Source organism: Eptatretus burgeri, chromosome 3, assembly GCF_056783735.1.
Source record: "Eptatretus burgeri isolate ZD-2024b chromosome 3, Ebu_testis_v1, whole genome shotgun sequence".
In the NCBI taxonomy this organism is placed as follows: Eukaryota; Metazoa; Chordata; class Myxini; order Myxiniformes; family Myxinidae; genus Eptatretus; species Eptatretus burgeri.
The window spans coordinates 107,232,715-107,249,226 of NC_140963.1; the positions used below are offsets into that span (position 1 = coordinate 107,232,715).

General features: G+C 42.4%; 1 protein-coding gene across 6 annotated transcripts in view; it reads left to right on the top strand.

Moving 5' to 3' along the window:
- The window catches only part of ELP1 (elongator acetyltransferase complex subunit 1), a 109,621-nt gene that overhangs the window by 38,662 nt on the left and 54,447 nt on the right, over nucleotides 1–16,512 (top strand). For all 6 annotated transcript variants that reach the window (XM_085874877.1, XM_085874873.1, XM_085874879.1 and 3 more), the window contains exons 16-19: nucleotides 5,814–5,911; nucleotides 7,562–7,615; nucleotides 10,480–10,582; nucleotides 11,941–12,044. In XM_085874877.1, coding sequence (XP_085731003.1) covers nucleotides 5,814–5,911; nucleotides 7,562–7,615; nucleotides 10,480–10,582; nucleotides 11,941–12,044 — 359 coding nt within the window. The remainder of the gene's footprint in view (nucleotides 1–5,813; nucleotides 5,912–7,561; nucleotides 7,616–10,479; nucleotides 10,583–11,940; nucleotides 12,045–16,512) is intronic.

A 16,512-nucleotide genomic window follows, 5' to 3' on the forward strand; every position in this document is an offset into this window, starting at 1 on the left:
GGTGTTGCACCTGTGCAGACAGTGGTCGATGTCTTTTTGCTCCATTACAGGAATGCAATTCATCCTGTCACGGGTGATTCGCCTGCCATTCGTCTCTCTGGACGGGCATTGTGGTCAAGACTGGATTTGCTGCGACCTGGAGGGTCGTGGAGTGGGGCAGTGTCGCGTCCGACGCTGCTGTGCGGTTTCGATGTGGCACAGCGGGTAATGGTGCGCGATTATTTCCACAGTTCCAAATGGGTGCCGGCTGTGGTCTCGGTGGTACTGGGGCCGGCGAATTGCATGGTGCGGACTGATGGTGGGGAAGTGTGGAAGCGGCACATGGACCAAATGCATGATCGCTGTCCAGCGTCACCCCCCCACACCCCCCCCGGGCTGAACGATGTGGGACCCCCACCTGTAATGTCGCCGGGGCCAGATGTATCGCCAGGGCCGGATGTGTCGACGCCCAGGGGGTCTTCGCCTGATTCTGTCCTGCCCGGGGACGTCGGGCAGGCTGGTCGGCCGGGGGCGGTTGTTATTGCGGATGGCGCAAGTCCGGCAAGGGTGTCACCTCGACCGAGCCGGGAGGCGTCTGAGCCTGGGCTGTCTGGCGGCGCTGCCCGTCCGAGGTGGGTCAGGGTGCAGCAGCGGTACTTGGAGGATTATGAGTGTTGATTGGTTTCGGGTGGTCATGTTATGCTTGTCCTTTCATCATTTGACTTGCCATTTTACGAGGGGAGGAGTGTGCTGTATCACGTGATTGGATTTTCGTATATCATGCCTCGCCCGCTAGGGGTGGCAGGAATGTACATCCGGATGCGCAATAAAGCGGAGTTGATGCTAACACGCTTGCTTCTTGTGTTCCACTGCACCTCGTACACCATAGATATGACCGTGAAGCGACACTTCCCAAATATGGATTCCGGCCAGAAGAAAAACCTGCTCTTCAATCCAGCTACGAAGTGGCATACCGAATTGCGAAGTGCAAGAAGCCGCACACTATTGCTGAGGACCTTATCAAGTCATGTACAGAGAAAATGGTGGAATTGATGATCGGACCAGAGGCGAAAAAGAAGATCCAGCAAGTTTCGCTCTCTAATGACATGATCCGACGACGGATTGACGACATGGCCGCTGATGTGTGCCATAAAATTTGCTCCGAAATCAAACGAAGCACGCTCCAGGCTAGCCTTCAATTAGAGGAGTCTACCGACAGCGCCCTGGAGAGCCAGTTGATCGCCTTCGCTCGCTACGAGAGAAAGGGAAAGTTGAAGGAAGAGTTCTTGTTCTGCAATACCCTTCTACCACAACGACACAATGTTCTACCAACCACAACGACAGCGGCAGATATCAAAGCTATCGTGGACTCTTTTTTTTTTTTTTTTTTTTTTTTTTTTTTTTTTTTTTTTCGAAGCTAATGGACTCGGTTGGCAGAATTTCAAGCACATTTGTACTGATGGTGCCCCAGCGATGGTCGGCGTCAGAGGAGGGTTCGTCACGCTTGTGAAGAACGAATGGCCCCATGTGACGTCCTCCCACCGTTCGCTACACCGATACGTTCTTGTGTCAAAGACTCTTCCACCTCGTTTGCTGGAAGTCATGGACGTTGCGGTCAAAGTGATCAACTTCATTTGTGCGAAGGCCAAAAATCATCGGCTCTTCCAACTCCTGGCCAACGAAATGGGAGTGGAACATGTTGGACTTCTGTTCCACACTAGAGTCCGTTGGCTATCTTGGGGGAAATGCCTCTCTCGGCTGTATGAACTCCGGGTTGAGGTGGAAATCTTCATGCGAGACAACGAAAACAACCTCCATGTTCACTTCGACAATGAAGAGTTCGTCATGATGCTCGCCTACCTGGCCGATATATTCGGCCGGCTCAACGAAATGAACCAGTCCTTGCAAGGCCATGATGTGACAATCAGTGACGTTCAAGACAAGCTTGCTGGACTGTCTGCTAGAATGGAAGTCTGGCAGGCACGAATCAAGGCCGGGTCCACTGCCTCGTTTCCTTTCTTGTACGAGCACCTGCAGACGCACAGGATTGAGCTTCCCGTCGGCATCAAAGATTGCATCACTAGACATCTCGACAATCTCTCCGCTGAGTTCAAATCGTATTTCGACGATACACCGTTGGATGTTCCGTGGCACAAAGACCCGTTTAACGCCAAAATTGAACCTCCTGAAGATGAAGCAGAGGAGCTGGCAGAGTTGAAGGTTTCAAAAGCAATGAAGCTGGTCTTCAATAACAAAGAAGACCACTCCACCTTCTGGTTGTCTGTTCAGGATGCATATCCACTACTCAGCAAGAAGGCATCCGTAATGCTCATTCAATTCGCCACAACATATCTTTGCGAATCTGGATTTTCTGACCTTGTGACCATTAAAACGGAGTCCAGAAACCGTCTTGACGTTGGGAACAATATTCGCCTTGCTGTTTCCAAGACGGAGCCGGACATAAGAGGCCTCCTCAGACAAGCCCAACAGCAAGTGTCTCATTGATTGTATTGCTTAGAAAAATGTTTACTTTGATTTATCTTTTAAGACTGAGTAAATAAATTTCATAAAACGAAATCTGCATCTTTTATTGAAGGGCAGGGGACCACGAATGTTAAGCGACTCGGTAGGGGGGCCATGGGCCATCAAAGGTTGAGAAACGCTGCTCGAGGCCATCCTATCAGCAATTGGGTAATAAACACCACTTTAAAAAAACTTCCTGGCACTCATGAACTTGTAACCGATTACAGGTCATTTAAGTTGATCGGCAGTTCTTAGTTGTCATTTGTCACAGCACAAGCAAAACTAAAGGTCATTCGATATGTTGAAGCATACAGCAATCGTGCAATTGCAATAAAATGTTCAATTTTTTTTGCCAAATTCTTCTTTCATTCCTTCATTTTCTGCAAGTGTACTTTCCAATCAATGAACAAATCCAGCTGAAATTTCATGCATATTTATTGTCTCTGTGTATGATCCATGTCCTTGGGTAAAATATTCATTTTTTTTTTTCTTTCCGTTGTGCAAACTTGAAGAATGAGCTAATTGTCCTTTGTTATATATATATATATATATATATATATATATATATATATATATATATATATATATATATATATATATATATATATATACACACATACAGTAGACGAGGCGTAAGTCGTCACCATCGGGACCGAGAAAAAAAGTGACGACTTAGAAATGTGACGACTTACGCGGATGCGAACATTCATGATGACTGTGGGGTGAAGGATGAAGTCGCGCGTGGCCTGGACACGTATGTGTGAGAGCCGACTATTGTACCAAAAGGAAAACACAATCCTCGGGGCATAGGTGGCGGTTCATTGGTGAGTTGGAAAGTGATCAAGCAAAGATAGAATTCATGAATCACTTTATCAAAAGTAAAGATAATGAACAACTGTAAGACAACAACTTTGCCTGCTTATCACCATGATGGGATTGACCAACGAACCCCAGAGACTTTTCTGGCAGCATCTGCAAGAAAAGCCCAGTCTCATCGGCATTGTACACGTCCCGAGGCTGATACCTTTCCAAGATGTCTTTCAATTTGCCATCCTTCCAGTCGTGCACCACTGCCGAATCCCACTGCCTGATTCGCCGCACTTCTTGACCTTGCCGATTCCCCACCTCACTTTGAATCTGTGTATCCAGTGCATCGGCAAGGTCTCGGCATCATCATGCCCGAGGTCCACAGCGAATTTACGTGCCTTCAGCAGCAACATTTCACCGTCCAACCGAATATTTGGCAGAAACCAGATGATGAGCACATCATCGACATCTTCAAAGGACACACATTTCACACTTACCACCGGCCTCGCGATCTTCTCCACTTGTCCAAACATCGTGCCCTTATTCTTCAAGATATTGTTCAATGTATGCCGTTTGATGTCCAACTTCTCAGCTATGGCTGTTTTCTTCATCAGTGGGTTTGCCCCGCAAAACTGGATAATGTCGTATTTTCTTGGTAGGTTTTAGTTGTAAGCTTACACTTAGTCGCCATTGTCCTGCCTGCAGTGCGATCAACGTGTGTATGCAGTTATAAATAGCCTATCACTGGCGGTGTAAACCAATGAGCGAGCATCACGATTCCATGAAATCGGGATTCTCACGAGGCAGCAGTTCCGTGTGATGAGTTAGGAGTGGTAATTTACTTGAGTTTCCATTACGTGGGAACGGACAACATCTGTCGACTTAAACAAAATGACGACTTAGAGATGACTACTTACAGAGGGATGACCCTTTATTCATAGGGACTTAACATGAGATAAATTCGGGACTTTTTGATGCTGCCGACTTAGGAGAAGTGACGAGTTACACGCTGCCGACTTACGCCTAGTTTACTGTATATATATATATATATATATATATATATATATATATATATATATATATATATATATATATATATATATATATATATATATATATATATATATACACACACACGTCGAGGCTCATACGAGAGTGAACACACAGAACGTCCAACAAGGGGAACAGGAGAAAAGAGGTGTGGGAGAGGGAAGCACAAAACTGTGGAGAACAGAGACATTAGATCTGTGGAAGGGAGAGGGAAGGGGTGGGGTAAACAGGGTAAACAAGATGGGCACCACAGGGATTTTCAGGAAGGAAAGCAGGGAATTTGAAGGAGGTGGATTAACGGGGGTAGAAACGGATTGTGGTTTTGGATGGGGGAAGATAAGAGATGGTGGTGAACAGCTATTTTGAAGACCTGGAGGTAAGAGTGGGATTGAGGAAATGTGGGAGTTTGTTCCAGAGGTGGGGAAAAAGAGGAATGAAAGAGTGAAGGTGAGAAGTGATTCTTGATTTTGATAGTTTTACCAGAAGGGGGTTGCTGATGGACCTTGAGTGCAACGTGGAAATATGGGGGGGACAGATCAGTCAGGGCAGGTGGAGGATAGGTCACAGTCAGATTGGGGGGGGGGGTGGTGGTGATGCCAGAGAGAAGACAGAAAAACCACTAACCTGCCTGTGGTGAGAGAGTGAGAGACCCAAAGACTCAGCTTCGTCGTGGGAGATACCAATGATCCTAAAAGCCTTGGTTTTCACAGTGTGAAGCCGAGAAAGGTGTGCGGCGGGAGCACCAGCCCAGAGGGTGGAGCAGTGCTCCATCAGACTGTGGATTCAAGCTTTGTATGTGGTCAGGAGTTCAGGTGTGCCAAGGAAGGACTTGGCATGGCAGAGGATGCCCAGTCGGTGACTGGTTTTGGAGGCCAGCTTGGAAATGTGGCTTTCCCAGGAAAGATCATGGCAGATAGTGAGACCCAAAAGTTTGATTGAAAAGACTTCTTCAAGAGGAATGTTAAGAAAGTAGATGGGGTGTGTTGAGGGCGGGGGGGGGGGGGTTCCAGACGGTCCTTTCAGAGAGACAAAGTGAGAGTGTGAGATTTGTCCGGATTGAAAGACGTGTTCCAAGTGTCGGACCAGCTTGTGATTTTATCCAGATCTGCAGAGAGTGAAGAGGCTGCTGCCTGCCCATCTGAGGGATGACAAATGGTATGGCAGAGGGTTGAGTCATCAGCAAAGAGATAAAGAGGATTTTCCAGAGAGTTGGAGAGATCATTGATGAAAACCAGAAAAAGCACAGGGCCAGAACACTGCCTTGAGGAACTCCAGCCTGGACAGGAAGAGGGGATGAGAGAATTCCATTAAGGGCCACACGTTGACTGTGACAGGAGAGGAAGTTTGTGAGCCATGACTGTTGATTTGAAGAAAAAAAAAATTACTTTGATGTATTTGGTTGGTTATTTGATACTGATGATTGGACCTTCGGTTGATTGTTCCATTGTTTTCAGTCGATGGGCGACTGCGTCCCTGGAAGGATGGGATTGGTAATCCTGTTGCGTTTTCACATCCATGCATCAAGGTTGAGCTGGCCAGCTACAAAGATGAGGTTTGTTTTCTACTTCCAAAGCAATCTAATAATTTAAATTTGGTAAATCTTTTTTTTTCTTTAAAAAAAAAATGCTTTTCGAACAATTTAACCCATCCTTTGCCTTTGTAGTAAGCACAAATCTTCCATTCAATGGGGCATTAAGATCTGTTTTTATCTTGCCAAAACGAAGTTTTTGCAAGATATGTTAGTCAGCTTGTATGTTTTTTTTTTTTTTGGGGTTTTTTTTTGTTTGTTTGTTTGTCTGTAATCACGTATAATCACTCTGCAGAGCACAGGTATCATTGGAAATTTTTGTAACTTCGCATATCAGAGGCCTATAGAGGTCCCTTTCAGCGCATAAAATTTTGAAGGTCAAGGTCACTTTGTCGTAAATCAGGGGAGTCGACGAAACCCTTATTTTTTGAGTAATTTTGATCGGATCGTCTTCAAACTTCATGGGAATATAGTTCATGGTCTAGCGCTCAGCTGATTAATTTTTGGTGGCGATTGGCCTTGACCTTCATGTGTTTTTTTTTTTTTTTTTGTCTGTAATCACGTATAAATCACTCTGTAGAGCACAGTTATCATTGGAAATTTTTGTAACTTCGCATAACAGAGGCCTATAGAGGTCCCTTTCAGCTAAAAAAATTTTGAAGGTCAAGGTCAAAGGTTAAGGTCACTTTGTCGCAAATCAGGGGAGTCGACAAAACCCTTATTTTTGAGTAATTTCAATCGAATAGTCTCCAAACTTTATGGGAATGTAGTATATGGTCTGGCGCTCAGCTGATTAGTTTTCGGTGACGATTGGCCTTGACCTTCATGGTTAGCGCCTGAGGTCAAACGTATTTGACCCCAAGGTCAAATTTTCAAGTTTTAGGAACCATATCGTGTAGTACCTCAAATTGAACACCTCAATGAGTGCTTTCTAGATATGTCAAGCTTGAGACATTATGACGTCATTTGGTGACGTTATGAGGAAAACGCATATTTTTCATGGTTACTCTGTAGAACGATTCTCATCGGAATCTCTCGTAGGCAGATATTCCTCAAGGAGTCGCTCCTGGTGGATAGCAGCTCTGTTCACCTCAGTGTGACCTTAAAGAAGTCACATGTGGTCACCTTTTGGCAAGATACAGGTCACCCTGCGGGTGACATTGTTTTTTTATTGTTCTGTTGTTTCATCTCAAGAAGTATTAACCTCCCAATATATTAAATATAATTTGAAATGTATGAACTCGAAAGACGGGGAGGAGGCTGTCGGATTGGGGAGCATTTTTCTTCTCCTCGTGTGCCCATATACATCCTTTGGGAAGCATTCATAAATATATAAATACAGTATCTCTTTTCCCTCGACTGTTGGCCTACTCTAATTAACTCCGTTTGTTCAATCCATTGCTTCATTTTGTTGAGTAACAACAAGCGCACTGCAACGATTTACCCACCAAAACACCTTTCCACATGTTGGTGATGCATTTCAGCATTTGTTTGTTTTAAATAAATGTACTCCTTTTGCATGTACAACACCAGGTAGTAGTGTTCCTCCAGTCCACCTGTGCACTCATCATCATCATCATCATCATCATCATCATCATCATTTCTTTCAGGCCTATTGCAATGCATCCCGTCACAATGATGCAGTTTATTTTGTGAAGTTTTCTTTTTCTTCAGGACGTTGTGCTTGGGCTATCAGAGAAGTCAAAGTTGTTCATCGATAACCGTGAGGTATGTGGTTGATGTATTATTTTGTAGAATCTTTCATTTTCTCTTTTCTTTCACACAGGTCACACACTACGGCCTTTAAATAATTTGTGTATCGGGTTCTACTTCGGAGTTTGATCTAAATTGTCTTGATGACTGTTATGACCCGAGGACTTTTGCCCATGGTTTGGTTTACCAGGACATTGCTCATATTTTTCCCTTGCACACCTTAACAACGAGGATAACAAGGAAATCCAACACAGGTGGAGGCCATTCAGCCTATCATGCCTGTGTGAACACCACGCCAACCCATGTACACAAGATCCAAGGAAGAAAATGAAAAAAAATTTTTTTTTTTAATTGATGAATTTTTTTTGCTAGCTTGTTTTTGTATTTTTTGTATTTTTTTTAATTTTTCCCCTTTTGTTCCCCTCAGGGGAGGGGGCATGGGCTTGGTTAAAAACGCACATCAACCATTCAACTTGTCCAAAAAACAGTTTTTGCTGAACTTTATGGCTCCATTGAAGACTTTATTAATTTTTAAAAACTTGTTTCCTTTTATTTTTGTCACTCGGATTCAGTGAAGATTGTCTTTTTTATGATTTTGCAGCCAAAGGCACCAGAGGCAAATGTTTTTGGGTTCGTCCGTCTGTGCATAAGTGTGTGCGTAGCAGACTTTCGTTGCCACGATAACTCGTGAACCGCTGAAGGGATTTTGACCAAACTTGGTACAAGTATGTACTATGTGCAAAGATGAACTGATTAGACTTTGGGGTCAAAGGCCAAAGATCAAATGTCATGCGACCTTTAGCTGAAAATGATGAAATTGAACATAACTCTGGATGAGAGCATCTGATGTTGACATGGATCGGTGAGTGGATTTGCCATTGTGAGTGGAGGAATGCTATGAACTACAAGATGACAGGGCCATTAGACCTTTATTTGATGAACCATTTAAATTTACCGAACTCTTGCTGGAAGCATCTCATTTCTCTCTCACACACTCTCATATAGTCACGGAGTCGAAAATATGAAGTGTACAGAAAGGGATTACCCAGGCACAAATTTTGATACTCCCAAATTCCGATCTCCCAACAGGTAAATTGAATCACCGATATTAATAAGTTAAAAACGATTGACAATGATACCAGATATAAAACCAATTTATCTCGTTAAATATACCTCCACAGCCACTGAATTTTTTTTCATAAATATTTCACCATCACACAATACACCCACACCCAAAATAGCCTTTCCTTGCAAAAATTGTATTCATGGCTTGGCACCATTAGCCTCATGTAAAATGATCTTTCATTAATTAATGTTTAACATGGTCTGATATATGGTGCCAGTAACTCGTATGGCTCATTTAAATAGGCAGTAGGATTATTTTGTATAAGCACAGTCCTCTTGGGTCAAATAGATATGAAACTGTTTTTCTCCAGAATCATCTCTCTGTATGTGTGTTTAATCCATTATTGATGCTAATGTCAATAGTAGATGAAGCACTATTGAGGCTCGTGCTTTACAAGGGTTGTGAACATATTTATCCTTTATTTATTTATTTATTTTTTCTTCAAGAATGATTCTCATGGAAGAGCAAGGTTCAAATAACAGTGAGGTACCAGGGCAACAATTGTTAGTTTATTCCGTTGCTGGTCATGCACAAGAGAGAAGAGGAGGAAACACTTCAATCAGAAATTAAGAGGTTTGAAAGGGTCATTCGGGATGTGAGATGACGCGAGATGGTGGTGCACTGCCGACTTGATTGAAGCCCTCGATGGAAGAGGAGGAAAGAACAGCCTCAAAAAGGCGGTTCCATAGATGGGAGAAGCAAAGTACAAAGGAGTTAAGGTATGCAGTCAGCTTATATTTTGGAAGTTTAACCAGGAGGGAGTTACTGGAAGAACCCTTTCATCCTAGAATTGCTGAGGTGGGTTGGAGGACAGAGTAGAGACAGCAGCAATATCGAAGAAGAGGTAGCTATAAACAAACCTGGTGTTGGCGCAGTGGTTAGGGCAGTGGCTTGGGACCCAAAAGGTCCCGAGTTCAAGCCTTGTTGGGACACGGAATTAATATATGTATGTGGATATATGTATATGTATATGTATGTATGTATGTGGATATATATATATATATATATATATATATATATATATATATATATATATATATATATATATATATATATATATATATATATATATATATATATATATATATATATATATATATATATATACACACCAGGGGGTTGACTCAGCCTGCCATCCTTCCGAGGTCGGCGAAATGAGTACCAGTTGTACTGGGCCCGGTGTATGCCCCGGTTAGAATAGGTGTACCATATCCCTGTGTGTCGTAAGAGGCGACCAGGGTTGCGTCAGGAAGGGCATCCGGCGTAAAAACCTATGCCAAATCATTATGTGGACAACAAAACGAATTTCCATACCGGATCGGTCGAGGCCCGGGTTACCAACGATACGGTGAGGGCGGAGGATAGAGCGAAATGGAGACGGTTGATCCGCTGTGGCGACCCCTAACGGGAGCTAGCCGAAAGAAGAAGAAGAAGAGAGGTAGCTAGAAACAGAGAGACCACTCACCTGTCTGGGATGTGAAAGCGACAATTCTTCACAAGACTAATGTTGTAACCTTTGGCAAATCCAGGTGACTGTTGTATATTGTTCCTTTTTTCAGTAGTTGTCCATGTTTGCCCTGTGTAGATTTCTTACTCACTTTTCTTGTCATTTGGCCAATCATGTTATTTGCTGCACTTCTTTACTCTTCCTTTTGCATCTCTTGTGCTCTCTTTGCAAATTGCAAGACAAAATATGTTTTTCTGTTCTGATTTCTCTTTTTGATCAATGTTCTTTGTTTTGCTGGCTTTTTAGGTCATCTCCAACTGTAATTCTTTTGTTCTGCATGATAACTTCTTGATGCTCTGCTCACACACACACTTGCTGTGCTGTTTGGAGTGGCACGGAAGAGAGACAGGTAAACAAGTTTGTTTGTTTTTAACAGGTAAACAACTGACAGGTTTTTTTTTTTTAACGTCTCCACTGGTGAAGTTGCCAGTGACATTGTTTTTGGCTTGTACGTCCGTCCGTTCATTCATGCTAATTTTCTCTGTTTTCTCTGCAAATGCTTATCTGAGTAACTTGAATTTTTCATCTGAGGTGCGACTACTCATGTGGAATGTTTTTATGATAATTATGTCAAAGGTCATGTGGTGTGGCAGCCATGTTGGAAGAAAGGAAAAACTTTGGACCTCTGTATCTCATAAACTACTTCATGGAAAAAATTGAAACTTGGCTCATTGTCAAGTACTCCCCATGGGAAATAAAAGTGGTTTTTTTCTTTTTTTCTTAAAAAAATGTTATAATTACATCGTCAAACACTTTATCCGATCAGTATGAAATTTTTTAGGGTCATCAAGGGCTAAATTGTAATTGGAGAAAAAATTGATAATGTCATCAGTCATGTGGTTTGGTAGTCGTCTTTTTTAACATAAAATCTCCAAAAAGGCTGAACAGATCGAAGTGAAACTTTACAGACATGATCGCCTATCCATGAGGAACAAAACATTCTCCACCTATGATGTCATCGGTCACATAGTTTGGCAGGTATGAATTTATGAAGAACAAGCAAAATGGATTATAAAATGCCAAAGCCCCTATTTATTTTTTTTTTAGTAATTTTTCTGAATGGAGTTAAAGGCCTAGCTCATATTTATGTACAACTGAAATGGCTGCCAGTCTACCATCTTTGATCAGATCGCAAAATAAAGTGAGGGCCATGTGTATGCCATCATGTACTGTGCTGATGCCATGTTTGAACAAAATCGGACCATGCATTTCTGAGAAATGGTTGGGGACACATTTAAGTAACAAAATGGCCATCAGTCGGCCATCTTGGATATGATCTCGAAAAAAAAAAAATGACATGCTTATGAAAGCCATCATTCATTATCCAGGTGCCAAGTGTGAACAACAACGGTAAATGCATGCCCACGAAATGGTTGAGGACTTATTCAACATTGGGTTTCCTACAACTAAAGTGGCTTCCAGTCGGCTGTCTTGGATCTGATGTCGAAAAAAAATGACGTGCATATGTCAGCCATCATTCATTATCAGTTTGCCAAGTTTGAACAAAATTAGTAAATGTTTGAACAAAATTGGTAAAGTACCAAAGTGATGATGACTTGTGAGTAAAGATTCTTCTTTTTGTTTGTGCAAGCAGATGTCTTACATTTTGAGAATGTATGTGGTGCCTCTCATTGTCATTAAGCTTTTTGTTTATTTTTCTTAAATCAATATAAAACTCGTGGTGTAGTTTCATTCCTGTTTGTTCAGGTATTTTGGATGTTGATATGCCAAAAGAGGAGGTCTCTAGGAAACTGGAGCGAGGATCACGCATCGTCACTGCTGTATCAGGAGACACCAAAGTTATACTGCAGGTGCCAGATTAATTCATGAATTCTTTATAGCATTTTATCAAGTTGTGCTTCGCGTTTATGCAGTGCTCTTTGCTCGTATTTCAGTCAAAGATGGAATTGAATGCAGTATGATTATGGTCTTTACGGTTGCTCAAAATAACATTTATCAGCCTCTTATGACTGCTCTTTATTCAGTGTTTTACAAAAGTGTCTTGAACTCTCACCATTGATAAGCATTTGATCTTATTTGGGAATTCGTTTGTACCTTGGCCATCTCACATTACAATATTGTTGTAGCTGTGTGGGTCATTCCAGTTGCCTGTTGCGATCCCAGTGTGCCGTTTCAACATGACCGTAATGGGTAGCTGGGTCGGCCATTCTGGGCCAGATTACAGGTCTTTCCACTACAATACTGTGCCTGCGGGACTGTCAAATCACTTGGGAATTATGCGAATCAGTACTGCGTGCCTCATGTATAAGTAACGCCAGAGTGAGCCGATGACGTGTGGTGTGGTCTGGATTTACAGCATTAATTGCTGTAGCCAATTAACCCTCAGCGGACTTTCCTAATTTCAAGAGTGACCACAATGACCCAAATTCAACCCAAGACCAGGTATATTTAATTACAACAAGAATGACCCTGGGGAGGAAATACACAAGAAGCGATCACACTAATTATCTCAAAAATTAAAACCTCTTACCTTCTACCAAAATCTACATACCCACAAAACGATGAACAAACGGGATTCCTTAAATACCAAATGTCTAAACTGGGCCCACACTCATTCCATGATAGAAAAGACAGAGGGAATCCACAAGACATAACTACTGGGTACTCTCAACAGAATTCCACAGGAAGATCCAGGCACAGCCCTGGCTTGCTCGGGCATGGAGAACCGCTACCACATACCATGCTTCTTGGTCCGGGGGAGAGGAGAGAGCATGGTTATGGAGTGTGTGGGTAATGGTCTTGGCATGGTGGCATGGACGAAGAAGCGCAGAACTTCTTGCTTCTGTTCACTACATCTGCTATTCAAGCTTCCCACCCATGAGGGGTGATCATCCATGCCCCTCCCCTCTCTCACCATTGGTCAAGGGTCCCGTTTGATGGGGGGAGGCAAGGTCCTTCCTTCAAGACTTCTCAGTCAGGCAAGGTCCTCCCCCTTCCCTCTCTAGCAGAAACGAAGCTGTTTCTGCACATAAACATCGATCGATCTTCCTGAGGAAGTTCAGTCATTCAAACTCCTGGTTCTCACTATCAGCCATGATCTTTCTTGAGCAAACCACTTTTCAAAGTTGGCCTAAAATGCCAGCCACTGATTAGACATCCTCCATTGTACACAGTCCGTCCTTGGCACACCTGAACTCCGATCCACCTTCAAGGCTTTCATCTCCCACTTGATGGAGTACTACTCTCCCCTCTGGGCTGGCTCTCCTGCATCAAATCTTGCTCAGCTTGATGCTATGGAAACCAATGCTTTTGAGATTATTGCAAATCTCCTGTAATGAAGCTGACTCTATGGGTCTATCACTTTGCCATCGCAAACAGGTTGGTCGTCTCTGACTTCTTCTGCCTCCTTTCTAGTCTTGCACCCTCTGCTCTTTCTGTGCTTTGTACCCCCACCCAAGGTTTCTGCATGGCTCTTATGGTCCACCATTAACCCCATTCTGGTGAAGCTACTTAAATCCAGGATCATTGCTCACCACCTCTTAGTTGTTCCTCTTTTTCCCCATCTGTGGAACCAACTTCCAAATCCACTTCAATCTCATTATTCCCTCCAGGTCTTCAAGACAGCATCATCTCAGATTGTCCCCATTCCCAAACCATGATCTTTTCTACCCTCGTTAACGCCACCCAAATCCTTCCTCCTAATTTTCCAGTTTTCGCTCCTTGGAGTTTCCTTCTGTAACCATGTTGTCCACCCCATGCATCCTCTCCTGCCCCCCATTCCTCCCCACACCCATTGTTTGTCCAAGTGTCCCTCTATCTTAGCCTTCAACTCTGCTGTGGGTGTTTCCCACCTTTCTTCACTGCTTCTTTTGCGTACGTCTTTACTCTTCGTTTTGCGTTTTTTGCCTCCTGTTTTTGTCTGTTACGTCCTGATTTGTCCAGTGTACTAGCTCTTGCACGAGCATCGACGATGTAAACCCCCCCCCCCCACCTCAAAAAAAAAACTAGTGCCGACGGCTGAGTAAAATGACAAAAATAACATACACAGGTTTCCAAAGGGTAGAACATAAGACAGAGGCTTGAAGGAATGATAATTTTAAACACAGATTAGGAGGGGTGGACATCGTCTATCTTTTACATAAGTGATGCATATCTAAAAGTATGATTAATTTCCTCACCCTTATTCGAAGGCATTCATTATGGAGCTAACTAAACTATACGAAGCAATGTTAACCCATAGGAGTCATTTCCACAACAATATGTTCACCCTGTAGCAACAATATAATCACTTGAAACAAGGGCCCGTCCACTTAGTCCCCTACCGGTTTTATCGGAGGGGACTATAGGTTTGCTCTCTGTCCGTCCGTCCGTCCCACCTGTGGTATTTTTCCTCTCATGCCCTTTAACAAATTCAACTGAAACTTAGTGCATGGCTTTATTATGATAAGTTACAGAACAAGTTCGAGTTTCAGGGCGTTTCATCAATTTTTCAGTTATGCCCTTTTTGGACTTAGAAAATATCACATCCATTGGGGACATACATTGCAAAGCAATTCTTGTTCTTGTTGAAACAGCCTTGCACAGAATGATTTATTTTCCACTGCAATGAGACAGAAAACATCTGATGCACTTATAAATTTGCTAAAATTTTGTCAACATTTGAAAAACTCTAACGAAAAACACAGTAAAATAAAAATGGTGGTGCAGTCGAATCCTTTTATAGACAATGATTTTATACTTGGGACCCAAACAGAGACACAGATACAAGAAATATGCATGCATTCTACGGACTGGTCCATTTTGAACCTTTTTACCTCTGCCACCAAATCCCCTTGCTGGGGAGTATCCCCTTGTTGTACCCATTTTTGAGCAGAACTCCTCCAACTAATCTGATTTCTTTAATTTTATCAGTTTTGGATGAAGACACCATCCATGCCCGAGCTGCCAAGGTCCCCACCTTGAAAGAACTAAAATGGACAGAATGGAAGGAGCCAGACACACTTTTGCACTGTGTACTGCCATACTACCCATGCTTTTCTGAAAGGTTTGGCAGGATAGTACACAGTGCATGGATTGGTGTAGCCTTCAAGCCTCTACGCATCATCCATAATATCATTTCAAAACTAAAGGACCCATTACCAACTGGTAATAAATCTGGAGTCGTTTACCATTCATCATGCAGAGCCTTTGACCAAATCTACATTGGTGAAACTGGAAGAAATTAAAAACAATGGCTAGATGAACATGATAGAGCAATTCGGGTTGGAAAGGTGACCCAGCCAGCCATAGCATGTCATTGTCTGCAATTTGGCCACAAATTTGACTTTGATGGGACCCGTGTCCAAGACATGACATCCAACAGACGACACAGGTTGATTTTTGGAAGCATTGTACGTGAAGAGCCTGAAGGGTCGTCGAACTGGAGAGACGGTGGACATACCCACACAATACACACCTCTGATGAAAATGGCAAAAACTGGATTGTGCAAACAGTTGGATAAGGTAAGCAGCAAACAACACTAAACTCCAAACACCACATCCGCATGTGAACAACACCCAATGAGAACAGCAACACTCGCACAACCAACACCTCATCATGTCCAATTCGGACACTAAACACCCGTGTTCGTGCTCTGGAAACACAAAAACGAGAACAAGTACACACACGTGCTCACCCACACATTTTTTGGTTGGAAGCACCTTCTTCTTTAACAACAACAAGAATATATATATATATATATATATATATATATATATATATATATATATATATATATATATATATATATATATATATATATATATATATATATATATATATATATATATATATATATATATATATATATACACACACACACACACACACACACACACACACACACACACACACACACACACACACACACACACACACACACACACACACACACACACACACACACACACACACACTGCATGTACTGTATAAGCCTTCCCCGAAAGATAGGGAGAGGTTTATAACTGTTGTAGGGCTTAAAGTCATTCTTATCATAACAACACTGTCACAATTTCAACATTTGTCCATGATGCATGTCATGTGCAAATTTTAATTGTGGTGAGGACTTGAGAATGAATGTAATATTTTAATCCTAATAATTTTTGAATCTCGTGGAGGATCTCTTAATCTTACTCACGTTGTTGTTCTTCATCTTCTTCTTGTTGACTTTTTTGTTTCACAGCCGACAGTTTTCATCGAAACTTCCTGAAACTTGGCATATATATATATATATATATATATATATATATATATATATATATATATATATATATATATAT